The following is a 25754-nucleotide window of genomic DNA, read 5'->3' as shown; positions in this document are numbered from 1 at the left end:
TAGTTTATAAGTGTGTGAGGGTCCAGGGCTGACAGCTACAACAGCACCACATCCACTCCTGGACCCAAGTAATGAATCTGCCACGATCCTGCTTGCAAAGATTGAAACCAAGTGATATGACTGGATCTCCTCGCATTCATTAGAAAATAAAGATTGCCCTTTAAACCCCAGGCTGGCGGCGGCGGCGGCGGTGTGACGAGGAGGGAGAGGGGGTGACAGATGTTTAAACACGGCGAGGGCCGGGGAAGCGAATGTGACATGCTCAGGTGTAATTATACTCACCTAGTTCACAGCGGAGATTAAGAAGAGAAGGGATGGAGAGGCACAGGAGCGTCAGACATGAAAGAATATTGAAAGACTCGCTGATGAGCAGTGTCAACTCCCCTCCTTTCTCTCCATTTTGTCACTATCATTGCAAGGTCTCACTTCTGTTTGCCTTTTCCAATTATCAAGGTGTGACTGCGGGCTTCCACAATCCCCCCTCCTCCTAATATAATGTTAACTATACTGAACTTGAAGGGCGAACAAAAAAAAATCATTTTCTTTTGTTTGTCAGGAAAATTACAGGAGTTGAATTAATTATCACTTACAAATTATTCTCCTGGTTCAGTCCCCTGTAAATCTAATCTGATGCCAATGCTGCTACTTTTGCTGTGATGTTGTCGGACATCATTGTAAAGGCTTGGGATGATTTAATGAGTTTAAAGGACACTCCAAACATTATCTTGAGACAACACTGTCCTCTAGTGGCGGTTGTGTGTTTTACATGCACTGCGATGCATCCCTGAAGTGGCCCCACCTGTCAGAAAATGGATTATGACAGTCTAATTTATTATTATCTCCATCCTTCAACCTGATGTCCTAATGACAGGCAGGCCTGGTCACACTCAATCTACTCAATCCTTCAGACGTCCACACCAGCAGCCAGGCAGGCCTCTCCTCGCCTCTCCCCTCCTCTCAACATTGATTTATCAGTTGCTATAAGAACAGAGAGAGGGTATTGGGAGTATTAATCACGATGGGATCTGTTAAATCGATCATAACGACCTGCTTCAAACGAAGGATTCCTACCATCCTCGCCGATGGGAGTGATCAGAAAGCTCTGTGATTTTGAATTTTGCTTATTTTGTGTAGTTTTCAGTAACCACTGCTGTCTTCTTTTTTTTTTTTAATCTCAGATTGTCTATTAAAATATGAGTCATGTGGGTGGACTCCTACTTATTATGTTTTGGTTAATTTTTCCTTCGTGACAGTGTCTCTGTGGAACGGTTTATGTAAAATTTCCCCTTAAAAAGTGGTTTCAGGTGGGATGTGAGTGAGGAAAATTGACATTTATTATGCACGCTGAAAGCAAGGGACTGTATGAAGTGGTGGAAGTGTCCAGTCAGTGAAAGTGCTAAATCCACAGTGTAGAAATACGACTCAGCAGGAAGCTCAAACTGGGACAAACTCCTTTTTGGACTTCTACATTAGGACACCGTGCACCTTTATTCATTCATTTAATGGCACGTTTAGTTGGTGACCACAACTACATGAGCTCAGAACAGAGACTTCTGAACAATATGTGACTTTCAGAAAGATAATAAAAGAATTGAGGGTATATACAGTGTGTTTCGATGCATGCTGTTGCCACTTGCTTGTACCTCTGCAAAGTGCTCTCAAACATTCATAATTTCATGCTCCAGAAGTCTGATCCTTCAGAACAACGTTCACAGAGGACGTGAACAGTTTGTCTCGTGTGGGTTTTGTCTGTCCACTACACTTTAACCCAAGTCAAGATGGCCACCTTTCATGATGTGGAAGCTTTTTAAAAAACTGGATCCCCGGTGGGAATCACAGATAGACATCAGATGCTGGAAGCTCAGGAATTTTGTCTCTTTTATCCAGCTGTAATCCCCGAATACTCCGGCCGACCAGGATGAAGAGCAGGCCGGCCAGCAGGCAGAAGAAGACAGCGACCGGAGCCAGCAGGAATGAAGGGCCGTGCTGGATGCTGAGGTGGAAGGAGGGGCAACCGGAGACCCTCTGATGGTGGGCGAACTGCTCCAGAGTGTCCAGGACCTGGACCCACATCAGATACATCACCACCACTGCCAGAAGGCACAGACCTGAAGGGCACAGACAGAAAGAGCGAAGCAGCTATCAGACTTTCAGCTTCTCTTACTGAGATATTGCATGAGATGCTTAAAACCACCCTTTTGCTCTTTACATCATTTTAAACCCCAGTTGCTGCCTTCTATAAAAGCACAAACAGACTGTGATTTAATTGATGCCAGATGTTTTCAAAGAAATTGTTCATGTGTGCTAATTTCTGGAGCATGTTATAATCATTTCACGTGTGTACCAACAATAAGGCAAAAAGCTCATTTTAGTGATAACAACCATAGTTTCATGTATTGTGCAAGTTACAAAGTTTCAGTAATTAGTTATTAGGTAAAGTAAATATTGCATTACTTTTAAATGCTTTAACTCTCTTCTTAATGCACACATAGATGTATTATTATTATTAATATCATTAATATTATTATTATTTTAGTGTTGCTGTGGAACTGTTTGTGACAAGACGGTTTTAATTATCACTGTGGCGAAAGGAGCAATTCATACTCCCGACCACCAGAGGGCAGCAATGACTGGCGTTCCTGCCTGTTTTGGTAGCAGAGCCACATGATGCTGGATGTGCACGTTAACTGAGCTTTGCCACAGTCATTCCGAAATAATTAGATTTGATTAATTTGATATATGTCTTCACTCCATGATAGAAGCATTACAATCATTACAAACATCACATTACAAGCAATTACTCGACACTGTTTGCACCACATGCATTTGACAGTTTGACATGAAGCTTGTTTCTGTACTTTTCTCCGGTTTTGCTGCATATTGTGGAAATAATTAATCTTGCTGTTTCCATAATTTAGTCATTTTATTATAATCTGTCTTGTTATTTTATTGGTCTTTTGTCCTGGTCAGCAGAAAACCTGCAGAAGTGGAGTCAGTTACAAAGCAGGTAAGCACTTTCAGAGCTTTTCATTTGTTTGCTGAACACAAAAGATCTACTTTGCATTTTAGTGGCTGGGCGTCACTCTGCACACAAGTTTACAATCAGGGGAAGACTCTTTAAAAAAACAAATCATTGCATCCATCTGGGCTTATTTTGCAACCAAAGAATCAGAGGCACATGTTGGCTCACGGTTCATGTTCATTCAAATCATTTGATTTATGGTCAGAGACAGAATCACATTCGAATGGTTTGGCAGCGGTGACGTAGCAGATGCTGAGTCTGAACCCGCTGATTTTTTGTGATGGGCTTGCAGTGTTGCAGGTCAGACTTTCCATGAGGTTATTGTCAGCTCTGTTGTTGAACCTTTTCAGTCATCTGCAGAATATAAACTCTGGGAAAACTACACGCCTGACTGAAAGCTCGGAGGAAAGACGAAGGTTCAGCCAAAGTGAGCATCTCCCCGTCTAGAACCTCACAAAAACCAAAGGAACTTCTGAACCTGACGCATGGAAGAAAAACACACGCTAACGCATGACGGTGAGAGTGATGGCTTCTCCTCACACACACACACAACCACACATGTGCTCAGTCAAAATTAGGCTGTTTAAGAGCTTTGTCCAGCTGTCGGCAATGATAGCTAACGAGCACCTGCCAGAGCTGGCCAATCATAGAAGTACACAGTAAAACTCTCAACTGATGTGCTTCAGTACAAATCTGAGGTACTTGTGTTTGACTTGAGTCATTCCATTTTATGCATCTTTATGCTTCTACTGCACTTTTTACTCCACTTCATTTGTCATGTGATGATCTTATAAAATATTACTGTGGATTTGTCCTTACCACCACAAAGCTGGAGGACCCCGCCCACTTTATAGAGTCTGTGATTGGCCAGTGGTCCAGCACAGATGACGACAAATCCCCCAGTGACGACGGCCGTCAACCCTGTGACGAGGAAGATGCTCCAGAAGGTCCTGAAAACTGAGGGAGGAGGAAAATGAGGCCTCGGGAAAGAGCGGAGCATGCGGTCATGGGAGAAGTGATTATGTACAGGAGAAAATACGACCAACCAATGGCAGAGTGGTGTTCGTATGGTTCTGTGGGAAGGCCGTTTGGCTCCACCCTTGATCTCATTGGCTCATTCACAGGAAACGGGAAGAGGAAGGCGGCCTGGCACAGCGTTGATGGTGGCTGATTTGCTGAAGGGAAGGAGGCAGTTATGTTGGCTGTTTGCCAAATTTGTGAGCATAATTGCGTGATTTAAGTCTGCAAAGTGACATTTCTTACAGATCCAAAGGTCCCACACAGAGTAATCACTTGACAGAGCCGCGAACGAGCACCGCCAGAACAGACCCTCATGGAAGATCCTCACACCGTCTGGATCCTGCAGACCCAGAAAACCAAATGTGATCAAAATGTTCTGCAGCCTTTCCTGTAATAAATCTGAAGAATATGTCACTGTGGTGCAGTCTGGAGTCAGGCTAATATAATATGGAATTAGATGAGTTTTGAATGAAAGCCAGACTGGACAGCAGGTGTGAGAGCGTCCGCAGCCTGCTGCAGAGCTACAACAGCAGACTGCACAGAGAATGTGTCGCCTTCAGCTTTCTGGAAATAGATGGCGTTGAGTCTTGAGAGTGAAGACAGCGAAGCCAGCAGGAAGCTCCTCGCTGACCATCAATGAAATGAGAGTCTCGCGTGGACAGCTGGAGGATTTATTTCACTTTCCTGCATTCACACATTTTAAGGAGCCCTCGAATAACTGAAGGCTGTGTGTTGTGTTTGTGTTGTGAGATAAAATGCTCACTTTTTACTCATATTTGCCTCTGAAAGGTGCTGAAAGATGGTCCCACAGGATTGCACAGTGCTTTTACTACCAGAAATGTATGCAATTAATTTCCACCAGTGGATGTTAGGCCCACTTTTTTCTGGAGGTATCACCTCTGTTCCTCAAAATATGACTTTTTTCTCATAATATGACTATTCTACTGGCCCCAATACTGTAATTATTTTCAATTTGTTCCATTTTTGTATATCTCTATCTTAATTTTAATTGATTTTCTTAATTGTTTTATTTATTTGGACACATTTCTTTGACTCGCCTCCGTGTCTGAAAGGAGCTGCATAAACATACCTTCCAGCTGCTCTTCTCTCTGAGGCCACTTCCTCTGTCACCTCCCTCTGGCAGGCTGCAGGACTCTGCAGCCAGCAGCCAGTACTCTGTCCCACAGGAGAGCAGCGTGAACAGAGATCCCGCCGCTCCGAAGAACAAAGCCAGGAAGAGGAGCACCTTCAGCCTCTCAGCAGGAGACATGTTGGAACTGCAAATCTGCACTCTCTCTTTTCTTTAGCCATTTATCTTTGCTTCTCTGCAGGATTTCATGTTCAAAGTCTCCTTTTACTCAATAGCTCTTGTCTGCGATGTCGAACACAAGCCTCTGGACAGTGCTTCTCTCGCCATACTGAGGTGCATGAAGTGGCTCAATGAAAATAAACTCCTGCATCACGTGTTGTCAGTTTGAGGGGATACTGTTACAGGAGGGGGGCAGTTCACGCACACAGAAATAGCAGGGTTACGTCAAGGCAATGATATTCCCCCAAACCCAAAGTAATCAGGAAATTCTTCAAAGTGCAACTTGAAAAACAGAAATCACACCTGTAGAAATATCTCCTTGGCATTTATTGGAATGCCAGCATTGAAATCCAGATTTGGTACAGTACAAGGCTATCCAGTATAACTGAGATCTAGGCAACAGTGATGGTCCAACAACAGTCATTCAAACTGCATGTTCATATATTAATACGACTTTTTTTCTTTTTCTCAAGACAGGTTGTTCAAGAGATGATTAATACAAATTTAAAAGGAAAAAAAAAGGTGAAAGGAAAGCGGTGACGATTAGTCACAGTGCTGCAGGGGAAAAGACGCCTCAGCCCAACCTGGGAGGAACTATGATCTGAACACATTCAGAATATTTCTTCTTTTAATCATCTGCAGGCGCTGATGGACATTTTTTTGACACAAAAAAGAAAACTAATGACAATCAGGAATGGTCAGTTTGACTGGTGATTGTATGTTTGCACCCATTTGATGCCTCGATGATCAAAAAGGTGTTTTATTCAAAGGAAAATCATCGAGCTAAATGTGTCCTGCTTCCTGAAACAACCATCCTTTTTTTTTTTTTTTTTAGAGTATAGAACATATCGCAAGAACCCAACCCATATACACAGAGAGGTGCATTTATACAGGACTCAAGTTGATTAATTACATATTACAACCCTGTGAGGATATCATAAGTACATATACGAGGCACGCAGAAATGAAAGATTTATCACCTATTATTAACCTACTAGCAGTAAACGTTTTATTTGAGGATCCTTTGGGCTGAGTCACCTCTTTCCTCTAATTAGCGAGGACATTGCCGCTCTTTTGGCAGTTTGTTTGGTCCACCGTCGCTCGATGCGAATGAACAGGTCTGTCGGAGCATCCGTGCAAAGGCTCGTGGGACTTCCACAGCATGTGAGGTCTTGCGGCGCGTCCTCCGTTTCCTCCTCGGCCTCCGCTGAATGCGCTCACCCCCTCCGGCGCCTAAGACATGACGCCGAATACGGGGTTGTGGCGGCAGATGCTCGGCCCGATCTCCTCGTAGTCTTTCTTGGTGTGGCACACTTGGTAAAACTCGGGCTGCCAAAACAGAAAAGATCCTTTAGGTTTCACAGAGAAAAGCGTGTACTGGGTTCAGTCAAAAGCTGCGAGGAAAAACGGAAAATCGTTATCTTGCTGTTTTATTTTTGCTCAGTTTTGTTCGAGTGAAAACTCTCATCAAAGGAACATTCACAAGGTTCTGTTTTCAGTCATTTGCTGATGTCCAAACAAGCTGCAAGAGGGACGATTATGTGTTGTCGAGGCTGAAAACACTGTTTTCATACTCACAGTAGACGCCAGCATTGATCCTCCGAACCAGACAGCGTACCTCTGCATGTGATGAGTGATGACTTGCACATCAATGGGCTTGGGCTACAAAAGAAGCAGGCAACCAGTCAATATTACCTTCTGTTAACATGTTGGAGGAAAAAAGAAGACATTTGTAGTGTTCAAGAGTTTTTGTACAGACTCAACATGCAGCGATTAGAAAGATTCTCAATCTAAAAACTCACCTTTAACTTGCCGCCGCTCAGCTCCTCGCTCATTTTCAGCCGTGCGTCCACGGTCCTCTTGAGGTCCCTCTGCAGGCGTCTGCCAAAGTCCCTGAACATGGTGGAGCCTCCGGAGAGCACAATGTTCTGCGACACAGAGAGGAGGCAGACGGTGAGGGAAACAGACCGACGGACACAGTAACTGCAGCTGCTGCAGAGGCGTGTGCGTCTCTACCTTGTACAGCGGACGTCTGACGTCGATGGGGCAGTTCTGGATGACTTCGTCCACCACCTCTGAGATCGGCTGGGTGAAGTCTGGGTTGGCAAACTGCACGAGACCAAATAGCACAAAAAATAAGGAACATTCTAAAAAATATTAAGCAAAGCAGCACAATGCAAGTCCAACACACGATATTTCCCCAAAATAAACACATTTCCCATCTCATTGATTAAAAACTTATAGGAAAAACAAGAATCTCGGAAAACTTTCTGGCTCCATCAGCAGCAGCATGAACACAATATATCTCCTTCTTATACCTCGGGGTGGAAGAAGATCTCAGGCCCCAGGAAACGCTCGTAGCCGACATCGATGGTGAACTCCTTCTTGGTGATGGCGTTGATGCCCGTGTACTGCTTGATCCACTTGGAGCCGTCTGTGTCGTACTTGTTAAACTCCTTCACAAGGTCAGGGCAGACGTAGCTAAACCGCTCCTGAGAAAACAAAACAGCACAGTACAGCATGAGACTCAGCCTGACAGTGGCTGCGAAGGCATGCTTTGCCCGTGTTTTTTTTCTTTTTTAAGGTTATGGAGTACTAACTGTCTTATATTGCACAAGAGACAGTTCCCCTTACTTCCAGCCATGATTGTGCTGCTTCCATAGAGGTGCAGAACTTTGTTGTTACAGTGTGCCAAGAATCTGCTTTGTTACATGTAAAGCAGGCATCTCAAACCGGTTCCATAAAGGGCCGCGTGGCTGCAGGTTTTCATTCCAACCCAGGAGGAGCACATCAGGCCAACCAATCAACATCAAGGGATCACTTAGTTATCAGCTGAAGACTGAGATCAGCTGATTAATTGATTCCAGCCTGGTGTGTTCCTCCTTGGTTGGAATGAAAACTTGCAGCCACGCGGCCCTTTATGGAACCGGTTTGAGATGCCTGATGTAAAGTGAAAACTTGTGAGGACATGTTTCTGTAGCTGCACTGACCTCTAGTGGCCATGCTGTGAAATGCATGACAGGATAACAACCAGTATCATCTGCTGAGGGTATCACTTCCTTTTATTCAAGTCGCCTTTTTGCATGTTTTCATGAAGAAACAGAGCATGACTAAAAGTAAAAAAAAAAACAGATCCTGACCACAATAGAACTTCTGTCTGATTTTTTGTGTGGCATCCGGCTGAAAGGAACACCGACCTTGACCGCTTTAGCCGTCTCCAGGGACTGCTCCGGAGGTATCCCCACCTCTCGTTCCCTCAGCAGCTGTTGGGTGAAGTACGTGATGTCTCGGCCAGCGATGGGGATGTGCTTAATGCAGCTTCCGATGACGTAGCCTTCAGCCTGCGACACAGTCGCGCACCAGTTTAGGGTTGCGAAATCGGAGGGAGCGAAAAGACAATCCCAAAAGAAAAGCGACACTCACCACCGGGATGACGTGCGTGACTCCGTCCCCGCTGTCGATCACAGTGCCCGTCAGCGTCCGCTCTCCCACCTGTCGGGATGTCCAGGAGGCAGCCAGCGCCAGGACAGCCTGAAGCAGAAAACACAAGTATTAATTCAAGAAAATACATCCTGAAGAGCAAGGTAGGAGAATCAAGGAGCCGCTGCTTGTCCAAACTGCTTCACGCAGTATTCAAGCTCTAAATTTTAGAAACACTGGATTCAAAATATTAAAAAAACTAAAGAAGAAGTGAAAAAGGGCTGTGAAAAGAGTCAGATCTTTTCACATGTGTTTCACAGAGTCATGAGAGCTGTGGACTGTCCTGATCTCAGGTGCTGGACTGTTTTGGAAACGTACCTGAACAGCGATGTAGAGACCCGGGACGTTGAACGACTCAAACATGATCTCTGCTGTGTACTCTCTGTTTTCCGGTGTGTTGAGTGGAGGCTCTGTCTGGAGGGAGACACAGGAAACTGATGTGAAAAAAATGACTTCAAGCCACGATTCAACGGTTTCTATCAAGAAAAAGGACGACATTTAACTTCAGCGATGAGACAGAATACATTTTTTATTGAGCTCCTTTTCCTGTTTTTGAAACTTTGGGAACAAACTTCATTTCCGTTCATTAGCTCATCTCGATAGATCAGGAACAGAAAGGCTTCGTCTGGCATAAATTATTTTTTCCTGACCACTTAAAGCTACAGCTTTTGGGTGCAGTTCAGTGTAAAGTGCCTCCATATTTGGAATATTTTAATATGCAATATTTAATTCTTGAAACAATTCCAGTCCTTGTCTGTATTATTATTATTATTATTATTATTATTTTGGTTTTCCTGATTTCCTGATTAAGGCTGCAACTAATGATTAATCGATTAGTTGTAGGCTGGTGTGAAAAACATCCATCAGTGTGTCCCAAAGCCCAAGGTGACGTCCTCAATTGTCTTGTTTTGTCCTCAACCCAAAGATATTCATCTTACTGTCATAGAGGAGTGAAGAAACCAGAAAATATTCACATTCAAGACAGTGGAATCAGAGAAACCAAACTGATGATGAAAATAGTTGGCAATCAATTGATAGATACAACAAAATCAATTATTCGACTGCATTTGAGGTTGTAACTCTGTAAACAGCTCTGGTCTTACCAAAAGGAAGTAATGGTCTTCAGGTTCTGCCCGCAGATACTTGAAGATGATCTGCTCCATAAATCTCTCCATCAGGTCCCAGTCCTCCACTATGCCGTGACGGATGGGCCACTGGAAATGAGGATGCAAAAGAAATGTCAGTCACTCCTTTCAGACACGACAACGTCCCCTCGGACTCAGCTCAGCTTCCCCGTCTACCTTTGTCGCATATGATGGTTTGTCGATGGCTTCGTCCCCGATGAAGAAATCCAGGTCATCAACGCCCCTCATCATCCTGCGCTGGGCCTGGTCTCCCACCTTGGCCGATTCTTTGATTGCGATACCTAGAAATGATTTAAAAAACTTTTTTTTTTTTTTTTTTTTAAACTGAAAACAGAAACTCATTAGAGGCAGACTCAGAGAAACGCATTGGTTCCGATTGACAATGTCAGTCAATGTCAAGGTTCACTTTTTTTAGTAACAGCTATGCATTGTAGATTTTTGGGAATAAATAACACATATCAGGACTATTTTCAGCAGCGGATTAAACCACAGTGCATGTATCATTTCCACGTGTAAATTTGTGTCATTCCCACAATACACAACTCATTCACATTTATAATCATCTAACCAGAAGATCCTGTCACAAATGAAAAAGTACAGACCTTAAATGACATAATGAGCAAGAAAACAAGAAAAGGACTTCATCTGAAATGTTGCTAAATTCACATAAAAAAAGAAGATTTATTTCTTTAGGGAAAGAACTAAACCTGCCCTTTTCTACATGATGTACCTGTAATGGAACTCTACACACAGAGATCTGTGACTGTTGATTAAATCTTTTCTACGCTTTAGCTGTTCTTCATTTGAAAATAAGGAAAAGCTCATGACAAGTTGTCTGACTGGAGTCTGTCTTATTGTACTGTCTGGTAAAAGGAAGTCCAGCTGAAACTCTCATCTTGTGGCAAATCAGACAGGAAGTTTCCCAATTTAATAGTTTGCAGTGCAAATTTAGAAAAAACAAAAATAGGGTTCACACTGCTAAACACTTTAATAATGAGCACTAGTATAACCTTTGAATAGCTGTATTACACAATTACATGTATTCTATTACTTATTACACATTTATACTTCGAAATTCGACTAATGATCCATCAAAAGGAACCAACTAGGTGTTTTGAGCATTTTTGTATGTACTCACATGATGGTATAATGAACTGTGGTTCTGTATTTCCAGCATAACCAAGCTTTGTGTACCTAAAAGACGAGAAAAATGAGGGTAATCGTTTAACGACGTCCAAAATAATCTGGATAATGTGCTTTCTGCAATGAGGATTGTCCAGGAAGTAACATTAGCTTCAACAGCTAGCAGCTGCGACTTGCAATAACAAATCAGTACTGAGAATAAAATCACACAACATAAACCACTCGGGCACTTTGGCGTGCTAACATGTAGCATTTACCCTCGCGTTCCAGACAACATAACAACAAACAAGTAATCAGATGTGGCTAAGTACCGTTAGCACCTTTCAGGCTAAGCTGCTAGACGGGGCGTTAGCTGGAAGTTTGACAGCCGCTTATGTGGTCAATGAAAGCCAGGCTAACGCTAGCTAGCATTCCATTTTTGTGACTTACCCTGTGCCGCAGTCAACAACACAAGCCGGTAGCCGACCAGCCATGCTTGCTCTCCTTTAATCTGTCTACAGGCAAATATATCAGGCGTCCGATATGAACGGATATCTGAACAGTAACTGATTTAAATCGCCGCAGCCTGAATGAAAAGCAGTCACGGCCGATTCAGGAACGCTTCCGGGTTCGGTGAGATTTCTTCTAGTGCAGAGTCAGCAGCTTCAAAATCACAATACCGCCCCCATGTGGACAGAAATTGTAAATCTCTGCAAATCTTTTACATTTAAATATTAAGACGAAGACAAAGAAAATATATATTCAACCTACTCTCAAGGTCGAAATCAAAGTTAACAACTAGAATAAGACGAAAAATAACAAGTATAAACTATTTAAAAAACCTAACAGAAAAATTAAAGACATATAAATTAAGCTATAGAGATGGACATTATATTGGAGCATAGCAGGACTGCAATATAATATAACATATAACATATATAACATAACTAACAATATTATAAAATAGGATTAAATTCAAAATTTTCATTGATGTAATCTTGCATTCTATATATTGTGTAGGCATCTTTTCAGTTTACAATGTCCAAAACAATGTCACAAACAGGTCTGTGATTATTTTCTTCCTCTTTTTACAGTGGTTTTCCAACGAGCAAAAAATAGCGGCCAACCTCATCTCGCCCTGCCGACACCACAAGATGATATCAGTGATTTAGGTGCCATCAAAGGCCGGACAAAATGGTCCTCACCCTCCATGACTGCATGGAGGGCTGCTGATAAAGAAGATATATATGAGCAGGAAGGAGCTTTTGGGCTTGATCCTGGCTTCAGAGCGCCTACCAGATTAGAGCCAATCCCAGGGCCCGCGAACATTGGCCCTTTGTCCTCAGGCCGACTCATCACTCACACAAGAGACTTTTCACCACAGTGACTCTCCTAGAAAAGCCCTTGGCCCCGCGGCTCCTAATAGAAACAGTCCTCATCTCCTCGCCCCAGAGCAAGGCCACTTGATGGAAGCTCTCCATCAAGAACTGCAGTTGAAGCTATTTGTTTCAACGTTGTCGGTGGAGCCAGGAGCTCACTATCAAAGAAGAGCCACCACAAGCGCTGTCTTTTATCCTCTCTTTGTCACTGAACTGAGCAACATCATCTCAAAATGACTGCAAGACACAAGAACTGGTCTTACAAGAACATTGTTCAGACCAGCTGGGGAGTCACAGCGGGAATGAACTTTTTATTTTATAAAGCTCTTATCTTTCAGAGTTTGCAAAGATAAAGAAGTAGAAATCTCGTTTAAGGAAGTGGAATGTGTTATTTAAAGTTCAAGAACAAGAACAGTCGTATAAAACTGCATTTAATCTGATCTAATCCTGTTCCAGACATATGAATCACCACCCACAGCTCGGATTTCTTTTAATGGTTCAGGCTAAATGGGTCTGGTTTGAGGCTCATTAACGTGAGACTGTGGAACTTTCGACAGATAAATAACACATATTCATTTAGCAAATGGTTGGACTGAATGGACAGTGTGGTTTCCATCCAAATGTGCCTAATTTGGAGCAAATCTGCAAAAGGGAATGAATGCATCTTCCCATGCACAACCGTCATGCAGTTATTGGATGTTGGTTCATCGAGATAAAGGGCTGGTGAATTTCCAGTCAAGTGTCATGAAGAAGAGCAACAAGATGATGTCCTTAATGACAAGCTGCTCTTCTGAAATGGAGGCCTCGTCTGGGATTTCAAGTGCTCTGAAGGTGTTCAAGGCCAACAACGAGGCCTGACGAAGGTCAGGTTTTGTATTTTAACTCCACAAAACCTGCTCAGCTGCCTCTTTTTCTGCCACCACACAATCACCTGCCCCTGATTGCGAATGCTTCACCCTCCTGTGCATCACTGTTTTGAATACTAGAGGGCACCAGTGCTCTCGTTTCTAACAAGCAACAGACACCCTCAAGCTTTGAGGAGCCACCATCGGCCCGCCGTTTACTGCAATAGCACCCAAAACATGATGATTCAGACGAGTTGTTTCAAGTGGAGCACCTCATCTTTTTAACTCCTCCACCCCCGCATCTATTAAAACATCCACCCAGGAACTGAAAAATCACAATAAAAAGCCACTTCTCCTTTACTTTTGCTCGTTCCTGCAGATGTGTTTAACAGCATCGTCTGACGCTTGTTAACTTTCCCACAGCCACAGGTTAATCTCCCCTTCGCACCGCTGCAACTTCGGGGGGGGGTTTAATTGTGTTTGCTTTTATTTATCGGCGCCACTCGCCGGAATGAAGATTTGTGTTGCTGCACTAAAGTGGATTGGAGTGAAAATAAAGTCTGGTGGAGTCGCTCGTTGACTGCTAAGTCATCAGATTTAGGCTAATTGTTGAAGCCGTACACACACGTTGGTCTTCATCTCTCCCAGTGTAATATGTTTAATGGAATTAGTAATTTGATAGAATTTCATTTTAATTCAGCCTTTTCATCAATAGCACAAATGGACCTATTGATGCCTTAATGATGATTTAATTCATGAATAATAGCTCATGGAAATGAATGAGACGATGCATTTAAGTGGACTTGCTCTGATTTATTATAACTACAAACATTGTACAGTAGCTAAGCTAAGGGTAATTGACTCTCTGGAGGTTTTGGATCTTGCTGTCCCCTGTTAGTCCTCGATCTGTACCTGAAACAACTCCCGCCCACACCAGAATAGATCATTTCCCCCCTCATTTCCAATACTCTTAGCCTACACTGTAAACAAAGTAGATGAGATGAGGTCCCTCATCAACAGAAGTATTTCCACTGCCAGAGGCCTAATATGACTGTGTTTGCGCGCACGTCATTAGAACAAGGCAGAGGTGGGCCTTATTATTTTTAATAATCTCCTCTTTTTGCTGCTTCTTAATCCCGGGAGGTCTGCAGTCGGCACTTCCCTCATTGCTCGTCTGTCCTCGCTCCTTCCTCCTCCTCCTCCTCCTCCTCTTAATGATGCTCTGTCATACCGGCACCCTCACACTGCAGCCGTCGTTTGCTGCTAATAGGCCCAAAGTTGAAGCTGCAGTCGACACAGCTGAGGTTAAGAATGACCAAAGCCGTCGAATATCATCTGCTGATGTGACGATTCGTGTCACATCGCTGTTTGAAGCCGATTTCTCATCTCTCTGCAAAATCGTTGCGCGTTTTTTAACGCAGACTGCAGGATTCATCCAGTGGGAGCTGCTGTATTGTGCTTCTAACAATGCACCGCTGCATTGTCAGGCAAATAATTGAAAACGGTTACTTGGAAACACTGTTATGGCACTTGCAAGTCGATCATCGCAGCAACAACTGGACTGTCAAGTTCTGTCTCGCTCTGTAGAAAAATCCCAGTTTCAATTTACCAGATAAGCAGCTCACAGGGTGCTTGACAGGCTTTTTCTTAAACAGTCCAATATCACACTACTGAGGCATCTGCACGTTTCCCATATCTCGTCTTTGCTTAATTACCTGACTTTTACTGGGATCTGGAGACAAAAGCAGCCATTGTAAAACAGGTGTAAAACAGAGTGGATTATGTCTAATCTGCATTCTCTGCTCACTCTGACAAAACCTTCATCTCCTGATTCATGTGAGGCTGTTATCAGTTTCAGTGCAGGCCGCCGATGACTAGCTATCGAAAATGTCGACGGGTAGACTCAAACGTACACATGCGCAGTGAGAAATAACCAAAAAGACTCAACAATGCATAAATCAAAGCACAACAAATGTCTGAAAAAGCTCTGTAAAAAATGAATGCGTGCTCATTTGGAAAACAGGTTGCACAAAGCACAAAATAATAGATCGACGAGTAATTGAGCGATGGTAGCTTACTGAAATGTGGCTAATTTAATAAAACACTGATTCCAGGCCGTCCTTAGCTGGGCAGCGTGAAGGTTAAAGCCACAGAGAAAGCATTCAGGGCCAAATAACCTCCCAGGGACCACCAGCGGTGGTCGATTTCATCTCCCAGAGACTCAAATAAAGTCATCTCCTCCCTCCAAACACCCAGCAGTTCATGCCTTTTATCTGAGGCGAGGTGAATGCTAAGCTCTGGACAGTCTAATAAATAATGTGTGTTAAAATTTAAACTCACGGAAATGTGCGTTTCTTGTTTTTATAAGGAAGGAAAAGGTGTTTTTCATCACTCAAAGGGAAGCTCCATTGTTATTTTTTAGATTTCACAGGTCCTGTAATTCCCTTTAACTCCCTAGAAAGCAGCTATTAGAGTAGTGCTAATTACTGGACAGGGGAAATGGAGCAAATTTCATTGGGATGCTTTTAGTTAATTAAATGTAATTAATTGCCAGGATAACCAAGAGTGATTTAGTTGGAGCACAGACAGCAGCAAAACATGTTGAAAAATGTGATATTTGTCTGCAAGAAAGAATCAGGATTTATATGGATGCCAAAGCCTCCAATGAAAACTGAATGATTTGTGAATCTCAGTTAAAGTTCAGTGGGTGAAACGCGAGCCCTTTAACAACAGAAACACGTGACAGAAGAGCTGCGAAAACACGCCATGCAGCCCCATGACGGCTCAGTTTTTCTTCAACATTTATTTACATCACACATCAGCAGATTACAGCGTTACTCTTCACAGAAGACCAGTCAAAAAACTGCCATGAACATTTATCAGACGGTCCATCTCGTTTTTTGTTTTCTTTTTGTCCCCAGAATGAAGCTCTGAAATAAGTCTTCTCATGTTAATCAACGTACCGCGTCATTTTTAGCATGAAAACAACATCGTAATAATGTGAAAACAAGGATGGGAACTGCAGTGCACTTTCTTGCCTTTTTGCTCTGCTCTCAATCACTAATCCTTCACTAATTTGCGGCATTAAAATACAGTTAGAGAACGTCTGCATTGTTGTTGTGTGCAGCACATTCGCTACATATCAATAAAATACTGTACAGATACAGAAAAAAAAGGAAAAAAGTGCAAAAAGCAGTAAAATGGAACTTGGAGGCAAATATAAACCTGCAATTTTTGCAAATAGGATCCAAACAGGAAGTCAAATTTCATTGGTGCAGATTAGAAAATGCTATATTTGGTTGACAGCATTGCTACATGCTATACTAGTTATGATTTTTAGCCCAAAAAAGATCAACTTCAAGCGAATTATGGCTGATATCACCTGAAGCCTTTCTGCAGCGAGAGGTCACTTGTGCTTGTAGCTTGTTCTTATTCTGCACGATGTCTATGTAATCTAAGTGACACAGATTTCACAAAGGATTTGATGGAATAATACTGTCTCATTAATGTATCTAAGCAGCTTCTTGTGCCACAGAGCCAACTTTTAAATCTTGTGATTGAGGATGAATAAGCAACAACACAAACAGGCCTTCAAAAACCATTCAACATCTTTAATATTCCAAGTCGTAAAACGTCAATTAATACTGTGCGGCAGGGGAAAATATGCATATATATGATGGATATATGCTGTAAGTGACATCAGAACCCTTCAAAATGCTGTCCTCATCATAACATATCAAGAATGCGTATATTTCTGGGCCATAGTGTCAGTTCTGGTGTAATCAATTCAAAATATGAGAATCGGTGCATTCTGAGCGACAACAGCGACAGCGTAACAAGAAGGAGAACTAACAGTGGTGTTTCAAACCATCGATCAGACAAAGCCCACAAAACAAAAGCTGAAAAATATCATTTTCTACCAGGACTCCGACCAGCAGCTTTTACAGCGTGTAATAACCAGAAAATAACTTCAGAGCAGGTTCTTCACAAAACGCTCCACTTCACAAAAAGCAAAGAAATTGAGAGATGCCTCGGCTGCAGGCTGGATGGTCCTCCTCCAGCTACAGGAGCAATAAATGATTCAGAAAGCTCTTCTCCAGCTTTACAGTGTCATTCTCAGTGGTTACGGTCTTATTTCAATCAGATTAACAGTTTTTTTTTTTCCTGACGCTGAGAAGATACAAAGCCGGCGCGGTGTCCAGAGCTGCTCTTTCAGGATGTCGCAGCAGTGGCCGCAGGTCCGAGCTCCCAGGTGAACCTGCGACGGAGAGAGACAGGAAATGTCTTCATTCAGCCTTCAAAGCAACGCCTGACTTGTGTTTCATTCACATCTTTGGTGCACAACTCTGGAGCGATTTTTGGTGTGTCGCTCTTGCTGCACTAAGATGCCTGAAAATGTGCTATTCTGAAAACTGCACTACATGGCCAAAATTATGTGGACACCCTACCGTTACAGCCATATGGGACTGTTGAACATCTCATTCCAAATGGACATTAATATGCTGCTTTAACAGTCTTCTGGGAAACGTACCAGCTGATTTTGAAACCTGGCTGCAGGGATTTGCTCCCACAGATGTCGGGTGATTAGGCCTGGCTCGGCGTCAGCTCATCGTTGAAAGCACACTATTGTCTAAAGTATCATTGTATTCTCTAAATTTCCCTTAAAGGAATAGTTGAGCATTTGGGGGAATATGCTTATTCTTCTTGACGATACTAAATATAAGGCAAGTGGCTGGTTAGAGATGGACACAGCTAACCTGGCTGTGTCTGTGGATAACACCTCCAAGTTCACTAAATAAGACATTTATAAGACATAGATTGTGATCATCAGTGTCATCAGTGGTGGCCAGGCAACTGCTCCCAGAAATACCCCAGCACTCTACCGGCCAAAAAACAACTAATTGTTCATTTTTATATTCATTAAACAACAATATATGCCAAAAGCTCTAACCTTGCAGGAGGGCTAGTTGCTAAAATTCTGCCTTTTGAATTTGGGCAGTGAGACCCCAAATTAAACAAAATCAAGAGAAAAATGTGAGGTTTGGACAAACAAACTGTACAGCAGAGATGTGATGGGATCCTCGGTCTACGTCACAGGGAGGAGGGTCCGCAGCGGTGAGAAGAAGGCGAGGAAGAGGAGGAGCGGCCGGTTCGTCCGGATGCTGCGCCTCGCAGCCGAGGGGACGGGCCGCTTCCTCCTGGGCCCGTTGCAGAGCGGGGTGTTGCAGCAGGAGATGCAGACCGAGTTCAGCCGGCCGGTGCAGAACTGCTGGTAGCCGGAGGAGGCGATGAGGCAAGCCCCAGAGGAGGCGCAGGATTTCCGATAATGTATTCCTGCAAAAAAAAAACAAAAAACGAACAAACGTAGTTTTACTGAAAAACAGTTAGCGGCCAGTCATCCAACTTTAAGATGTCAGCTATGTTGCAAAGCATCATGTCAGATTTCCCCCTGCTGTAATTATGATGGAAGATAACATATAAGAGCCTTGTCTTTTGTAATGCTGCAGCTTTTTTATTGCACTATAAGGCCAGGGAGCTATTGACTTTCTGTCTGCTCTATATATTAACTGATATTTGTCAGTGTGATATACGTTACTACAATTTGTATGCAGAAGAAAAGCTCATATTCTGTCGTGCTGGAACTTTTTATTGCACTCCAGGGCCACTAACTCCCTTAACAAGTGATGTTTCTCCATCCTGCCTGCCTGCACACTGGTGTTATTTGTCATGTGTTTCTATTCTATGTTACTGCATGTGTTTTGTCATTTATGTGGCATTCTTATTGTGTTGTTTATCTTGTGTGTGTCTGCAAATGAAATTTCCCCTTACTGGACAAGAAAAAAGTTTGGATCAAATCAAATTTGGATGAATTCAATCGCTGTGGGCAAAATGTTCCAGCGTGTGGCTATATATAGACGAATAAGAGAAATATGTACAACTGAGCTTTCTTCCTCCATGATAGCCTTTGCGTCTGTCATATATAAGAGTTTGTAGAGAAAGCATCGACGCTCTCTGCTGTGTCTGCAGGCTATGCATAAAATCACATAACACCTCACTTGCAAACAAAATAACCTACATGACCTTTTTTTTTGCTGTCTTTGACGAAGGCTAAGTTTTGGATGCTAATTTGTGCCCAGAACGTGTACACCTTCAATGACCTGTAGCCCAGCTAGCTGGCTAATTAGGCTAACGGTAGCTCCATGAGGTGGTTAATAACGCTGTCTTTGTCTGACTTTTTTTTAATGTTTACAGCCAACTAACTGAAACAAGAATGGCTACATACATCATGCTAAGACTGAGGCTGAAGCTAACATTAGGCCTATATGTTCCAGGCAAAACTTAGGATCACCAATCACTGCTGAAGACATGGAAACAAAGAAGCAGTCCCACTATTATAAATATAGACCAGACCGTTTATCCTAGCATAACTGGTTGACTATTAGCGTATGCTTCATATTTATTTACACATTTAACACTTTTCACAATATCTTTGATGAAGATGGCTGGTGTTGGACTGTAAACTTCCCCAAATCCCATAAAGAGCAGGACAGAGTCGCTAATGTTAGCCCAAACTGTATTAGCATATCCACACAGTGGGTTAGAGTGGATGTGCTAGTTGTGAACGTGACTTTTTATAATTTATTTAACTTATAACCCCATGAATTAATATGATGTAGTTTGTGAGGCTGGGCTTGAAGTACAATGCTTGCTAACTACTGTAGTAAGCTAGTTAGCCAAAGATGCTAATGATGACATCTTGTGTTAGAGCAGATAAACCCACAGTTTAATCCATTCCTCAGACTTTTAATCCTTTGTTTCTGATTTTGAAAAGGCTAAAGAAGACGCCACCCTCTAAACTCTTCAGTAAACGGTCGAGTTGGCGCCCTCCAGGATCAACCATTTTATTTCTGTAACGCAGCGCAAAGCTAATCTAATGCTGTGTCAGAGGCTGAGGCAAAGTCTCCTCTTTGACAAATGAGCCACATAAAGTTGCCCGGCGAGATCTGTTAGTTTGCCGGGCTCTTTGGAGCAACACGCAGCGCCAACATTCCTCATGTAAAAGTCAGCTTGAACACAAAAACAATGGAGGGCCCCACATTTGTTTTTGTAGGTTTATAACGCGTTGGCTTTACACAGCACGGGGAAAAATGATGCGTTACACGGCGACGCTGTCTGCAAGGCTGTGCTTTCTGCAGCATGGCGGGTCCATCCACATCAATCAATGCTTCTCTCTCCGCCTTTGAGGCAGAGGAAAGGAAGAAAATAACAGATAACAATGTCTATTACACTGAAAATCACAAGAGATTGTTTCGACCTGCTCAGCCTCCTCTGCTGGGTCACTAAGTCATATATGTGAGGATTAAAAGGTGTTTGGAGGGAGGAAAAAAGGAAGCATCCTGTCTTATTTGTCATCTTAACAGCAGGAGAGACAAACGGATAACATCACATCTGATTTAATTTACTGTTCGTGCTGCGCTTGCGTAACTTGAATAAATTCCACATTCAAGCAAAGATTTTTTTTTTTTTTTTTGACCTGCTGTTTTCCAGAGGATCTTGTTTGCGACAGCATCTCAACACATCCCAGCTGAGACATCAGTATTCATGGTAATTGTCTGTCCTGTTGGACGTCAAGATAATAATCTTTCCTCCCTGGTCTGAATGGCAAAAAACAAAATAAAACTTTATGCTCGGAGGTCTCGTACCTCCTGAGCCCCGTCTCCCGTTTCCAGACGGTCACCTTTCTTGTGCAGATAAATAGGAACTCAGATACTTTTGGCTGACCCTGCCTGGGCTTTTACACCCTCACCCATAAATCTTCACCGACTCTTCCCTGCATCCCATCAAGGAATATGAAAACCTAGACGGTCTGTACCTCCACCAAGGACGCATAATAGAAAATACCTACATCTTGATCCACATCAGCACCAAAATACTTTTGACATGTGTCTCACAGTGTCCTTTTAAATCCACGATGCATTTTCTAATCCTTCTTCGAGACGATGTTTGAGATCACATGAAGGTTTTTGTATAGCCACCTTTTTTTTTTACCTTGTTTGTCTTTGAAGTTTGCATGTGTTCTTCTCAGATCTACTTTATTTATTTTTGAGTTCCTGTCGATTTGTGGAATGAGCAAACCATGGGAAAGCTTGTCCCACACAGCACTTTCAACAGCAGTTGAACGAAATGCTGCAATATAAATAAAGTTAAAATTGAATTTGCTCATGCATCCAGAGTTGTCCCAAAAACCAATCTCTTGTTCCTTGGCCCGTGGCCTAACCCTCCACCACATTTCATTCAAATCTGTCGGCTTCTACTGCGGGAGGACTGGGCAGCGAGCGCTCCCGTGGCCGTGCATACAGATTTACAGTGAACTGGCCCTTACCATCCGGTTTGACCAGCACCTCCTTCTGGCACATGTCCTGCACATTGACGGTGCAGTTGACGATGTACTCCGGCGTGGAGCAGTCATTGTGCTTCATCTCCTCGCACTGGTAGCACTGGATCTGAAGGGCATCTCCTGCGCCATGCAGGAAAGAGAGTGCAAGATAGTCAGTCATTCGTGGTGTTGCACACAATCAATAGATGAATAGAATAAAAGGAAGTAATTTGATCTGTTTTTTTGTTAAATGTGGAGTAAAATTTCACAGGATTTTTGTGTGCAAAGCTCACAGCTGACAGGTTTCTCATTGTCAGTCTCAGATAATGTCAAGTTGACATTTTGCTTAAAGGAACAGTTCCACATTTTGACACTCGTTCGCTTTCTTGTGTAGATTGAGATGAGAAGGCTGACGCGACTGTCATGCCTGTGCAGTAAATATGAAGCCAGAGCAAGGCGCAGTTATCTTAGCTTAGCATAAAGACTGCAAACGGGGGAAACAGCGGCTCTGCTACTGCTGACTTTGAAAGCTCATGAGGGAACGCGTTATGAGTCGTTATGTTTAATCTGCACAAACGCCTAAGTGTACGGGTTAGCAAAGCTAGCATAGCTAAGCTAACCTGCTGCTGGCTAAGGGTGCAGTAGGCTACATACATGAGTGGTACTGATCTCGTCTGACTCTTAGCAAAAAAACAAATAGAGTTCTGAAAATTTCAAACTATGAAGTTATTGTGTTTAGATCTAAATTTTTATTTAAAGAACTTTAGGAACTGAATCTTTCCAGCTTCAACGTACTTCCTCACACCATCCTCTGCACTGTAGTTCACTTACTTCCTGTTTTCTCCATGTTGTCCTTGCATGACAGGATACGTTATTTTTGCCTTTTCTTGTGTGTGTTACTGACATTTGTTCACAACATTCTCAATTTCGCACATTCTTCATGTTGTTATGGCTTTCATAGATTTTGCTCTGTGCCTTCGATGGTGTTGCGGCTCCAAACAAGATGAATGGCTCTTCACGAGGGCGCACTGCCAACTTCTCTATCTTCTGCGCCGTGGTGTGACATTACGCCCGCTGGCAGGAGGGCACCGCTGATGTTTTGTGGATTCACAAAGCATCAAAAGCAAGTCTTTCACCAGGTCTAATCTAGGTGCTTTCAGCTCTTTTTATTGGCTGTCTCATGAGTGTCAGCAGAGGTTATAGATTCACACATTTAGGTGAGAGTGAGCTGTAAAGAACCAGAGTCGACAAAGCCCACGGTGGTCCCTTTAAATTCCCTTTCAACCCATGGATTTTTATAGGTGCTACAGCTCCATTTACAACACAAACAGGCAGTAAGAGCAACTTGATGCATTCTGCCGGTGCACAGATTGCCTGTGTGAATTCCCATCGCCTCAGAAAATAAAAATGTGAGTGCCATGTCCCCCCATAAAGATAATACGCTGTGCTTCTTGCAGCTTTTGTGAATTTTATCTTACGCCTTTACAGCTGCCTGGATGAGCTTTTCTTCTATCTTAAAACCACGCCGTTAATCTGAGTGTCTGTAATACACTGGTCCTGCAGAAAATGCAAAACATCTGCAGGAATCAAGCTCTGAGATGTAAAACGGAGGAAGTAGACTTCAAATTAGGCTTTCACTGCTGGTTAAACGGACATCTCAGTACTGCTAAAATGCTGTTCATGCTTAGAAAATGGGACATCAAATGGTCTGTCATTTTTTTTGCAGTCAATATGCTTGCTGTGCAGCTCCCCTGTGCAATGCACATGACGTTTTCTCACTGGAAGCTTGCTGCATCACAGGTGACGGTGGAGTCTGTCCACTTTTAGAGAGCTGACAATAAAAATTACTCAAAAGAAGTTCTCTATTGTCATAAATTAGTGTTCTAAAGCTGCCAGGTTCAATTAGCATTTCTAAAAGAGATATCATCACACGTAGGCACTCAATCACAAACTTCCGACAAACACGCCGGCACTTTCTTTCCTAAATATCCCACGCAAACTATCCATCCACTCTGACGTATATTAGTGGTGTAATTATTGAAATGGCACCAAACATTAATCTCAACTCTGACAGCACCATCAAACGCATCTGATAAAGGTCCACATATAAAATCACAACCCCAGCCTAATTACTTTATACCAAGCTGGTGCCTGAAACCTCCATCCATCACCTGGAAGATTGTGATAACAGGGAACTTTCTTATTTTTGAGGGGAATATCTGTCACACTGGAGGGCGGAATCCAGTGAGCACAGCTTATCAGTTTTAGAAATTTGTTCTAAATCTATTTGCATTTCTCCAGAAAAGAGAAGACAAACAGAGCAAATCCTTACAGCTTCGGGTGTAGAACAATTGCAAAACCAATAATCACAATTTCCTGTAATCACTGTCGGCACCACAAAACAACACGTGATGTCACAAAAATTGGACAGGTGCAGGAACAGCTGAGGCATCATTGCCTCAAAAAGAGCAAAACGGCACAAACAAGCAGCATCTTCACCTTTTTTCAACATTTTTACTGGCAAGAAGAAAATCGCTCATTCAAAGCACACGCACCTACCAGAGCAATCGAAAAATGAGTAGAAATTGCATAGAAAATCACGGGTTTGAGGGTGATAAAGGCTTGAATCTGTATTCCTATGTGCCAGAACAGCGCGGAGGAGTCCGGCACAGCGCTGCTCCATCAGCGCGCAAAACCAGCACCAAGAAACGCACCATTTTGCTCATGACTGCCCATTGTTTTTCCATGATGCCTAAGTTTTTCCAAAAGTACGAGCCGTAAATATCTGTATTATGTACCCATCTGGAAGTCCGACCTCAGGTACAGACAAAAAAAGCATCAGCTCTGTGTTATAAATAAAGTCGTGAACATTTTGGAACAGTATATCTCGACATTGCGCATGCAGACAGACGGGATATGCACCTTTAGCACAACATAAGCACATGTTTTTGTTGCATGCAAGCTGAGCGGGCGCAGCCTCTCCAACTTGCACCTACCTGCGTCGAGAAGGACTCCACATAAAGTCGCGAAAACGAGAAGACGCATTCTCTCCAAAAAGACGCTCGGAGGGGAAACATCCGACCAAATGAACTCGCTCAGACGGGGGCGCGGAGGACGAAGCGCCGCGGAGGAAGCCCAGACACGGACGCGCTCATCCTCTCGGCTCGCTGAGGTGAAATCAAAAGCTCCGCAAAGTGAGAGTCTCTCCTTCCTGCGCAACTGGAGACGAACCCAGAGCGCCGAAATCATAAAGCGCACCACGTGACGGGGGCGCACAGTTGGTATTTTCATGATCTCACTCAGTTTGTCTTCATGCACTGATGACAGAGATAATCGGCAGGCCGTTCAGAATGCGGTGTTTACAGACATTGGCCATTTGCTAGTTTTAAGATTGGCTACATTTTAATGATAATTCTGTGTAAATGTTGCTGCAGCTACGAAAAGTTCAGTACATTGACATTAACACGCGGCCACCTCTAATTCCCTTCAATACTCTACTATATGACATTTTCTTATGCAATTCTAATAAAATGCTTAGAAAAACATTAGGAGTTTAGTGCGTCTGCGCGCAGTGGATCAACACTTTCATGCTTCATATGGTTACAGTAGTTTAATTCTTTTCTTTTTTTTTGTGACATTTTATCATCAGTTTTCATCCTCTGAGAACATTTCTGTTGCTGTGGTCATGTATTTACTTGGGCTTCACATTTCACGACCCTCATAGTTTTCTATAATAATTCACTGATAATGACGCTCTGATTTGAATGACCTTTGTGTGACATCTTATTAACTCTTGAACCTCAACTTTATTGTAATCTTATTATTGTTGACTGTTAGGAAATTTGGTTTTTCCCTCATGTCACCCTCTAATATCACAAAGACAACACTTTAACCAGGACTTTTAACACAATCTGGCTCTGATGCTGTTTGAATGCCAGCAACGCAATACATTGATTTTATATGGAGGCGTACAGAGAGAGAAATCATCCGAGCGTGCATAAACTAATTGCGTTTATTTATACGCACATAATTACCCATCAAGGGACTGATGGTTA

General features: G+C 42.9%; 3 protein-coding genes across 3 annotated transcripts; all 3 read right to left on the bottom strand.

The window, feature by feature from the left end:
- Window positions 1–1661: 1661 nt before the first annotated feature.
- On the bottom strand, window positions 1662–5312 carry LOC121627536 (transmembrane protein 182-like). Its single transcript, XM_041966485.1, has 5 exons — window positions 5133–5312; window positions 4286–4382; window positions 4069–4197; window positions 3842–3979; window positions 1662–2108 (listed from the first exon to the last, which is right to left on the bottom strand). Exons 1-5 carry the CDS (start codon window positions 5310–5312, stop codon window positions 1834–1836), a joined length of 819 nt encoding a protein of 272 aa, XP_041822419.1. The 3' UTR covers window positions 1662–1833.
- Window positions 5313–5659: 347 nt separating this feature from the next.
- On the bottom strand, window positions 5660–11725 carry LOC121627186 (actin-related protein 3). Its single transcript, XM_041965919.1, has 12 exons — window positions 11549–11725; window positions 11115–11170; window positions 10133–10257; window positions 9935–10045; window positions 9150–9245; window positions 8775–8882; window positions 8549–8692; window positions 7670–7843; window positions 7368–7460; window positions 7154–7279; window positions 6930–7013; window positions 5660–6680 (listed from the first exon to the last, which is right to left on the bottom strand). Exons 1-12 carry the CDS (start codon window positions 11590–11592, stop codon window positions 6585–6587), a joined length of 1257 nt encoding a protein of 418 aa, XP_041821853.1. The 5' UTR covers window positions 11593–11725; the 3' UTR covers window positions 5660–6584.
- A 5597-nt stretch (window positions 11726–17322) lies between these two features.
- LOC121627530 (ly6/PLAUR domain-containing protein 1-like) lies at window positions 17323–24788 on the bottom strand. The gene is made up of 4 exons (XM_041966478.1): window positions 24696–24788; window positions 21706–21840; window positions 18383–18656; window positions 17323–17580 (listed from the first exon to the last, which is right to left on the bottom strand). The coding sequence occupies exons 1-3, from the start codon at window positions 24742–24744 to the stop codon at window positions 18409–18411; spliced, it is 432 nt and encodes a 143-aa protein (XP_041822412.1). The 5' UTR covers window positions 24745–24788; the 3' UTR covers window positions 17323–17580; window positions 18383–18408.
- Between the last annotated feature and the right edge of the window lie 966 nt (window positions 24789–25754).

Source organism: Chelmon rostratus, chromosome 24 (genome assembly GCF_017976325.1).
Source record: "Chelmon rostratus isolate fCheRos1 chromosome 24, fCheRos1.pri, whole genome shotgun sequence".
Lineage (NCBI taxonomy): Eukaryota > Metazoa > Chordata > Actinopteri > Chaetodontiformes > Chaetodontidae > Chelmon > Chelmon rostratus.
Note: the sequence above shows the minus strand (reverse complement) of the source record. Positions and strands in the feature narration are given on the sequence as shown.

Bases quoted from the DNA above. Each gene is read 5' to 3' on its own strand.
- LOC121627536 (XM_041966485.1), bottom strand. From the start codon at position 5,312: ATGTCTCCTGCTGAGAGGCTGAAGGTGCTCCTCTTCCTGGCTTTGTTC. The intron at 4,383-5,132 runs GTATGTTTATGC...CTGGGTCTGCAG, and splicing joins GAGAGAAGAGCAGCTGGAAG to GATCCAGACGGTGTGAGGAT. The intron at 4,198-4,285 runs GTAAGAAATGTC...CCTTCCCTTCAG, and splicing joins TGTGTGGGACCTTTGGATCT to CAAATCAGCCACCATCAACG.
- LOC121627186 (XM_041965919.1), bottom strand. From the start codon at position 11,592: ATGGCTGGTCGGCTACCGGCTTGTGTTGTTGACTGCGGCACAGG. The intron at 8,883-9,149 runs GTACGTTTCCAA...TTTCTGCTTCAG, and splicing joins GTCTCTACATCGCTGTTCAG to GCTGTCCTGGCGCTGGCTGC. The intron at 6,681-6,929 runs GTGAGTATGAAA...CTGTTTTGGCAG, and splicing joins GATCAATGCTGGCGTCTACT to CCCGAGTTTTACCAAGTGTG.
- LOC121627530 (XM_041966478.1), bottom strand. From the start codon at position 24,744: ATGCGTCTTCTCGTTTTCGCGACTTTATGTGGAGTCCTTCTCGACGCA. The intron at 21,841-24,695 runs GTAGGTGCAAGT...TGCATGGCGCAG, and splicing joins TGGAGTCCTTCTCGACGCAG to GAGATGCCCTTCAGATCCAG. The intron at 18,657-21,705 runs GTAAGGGCCAGT...TTTTTTTTGCAG, and splicing joins GGTGCTGGTCAAACCGGATG to GAATACATTATCGGAAATCC.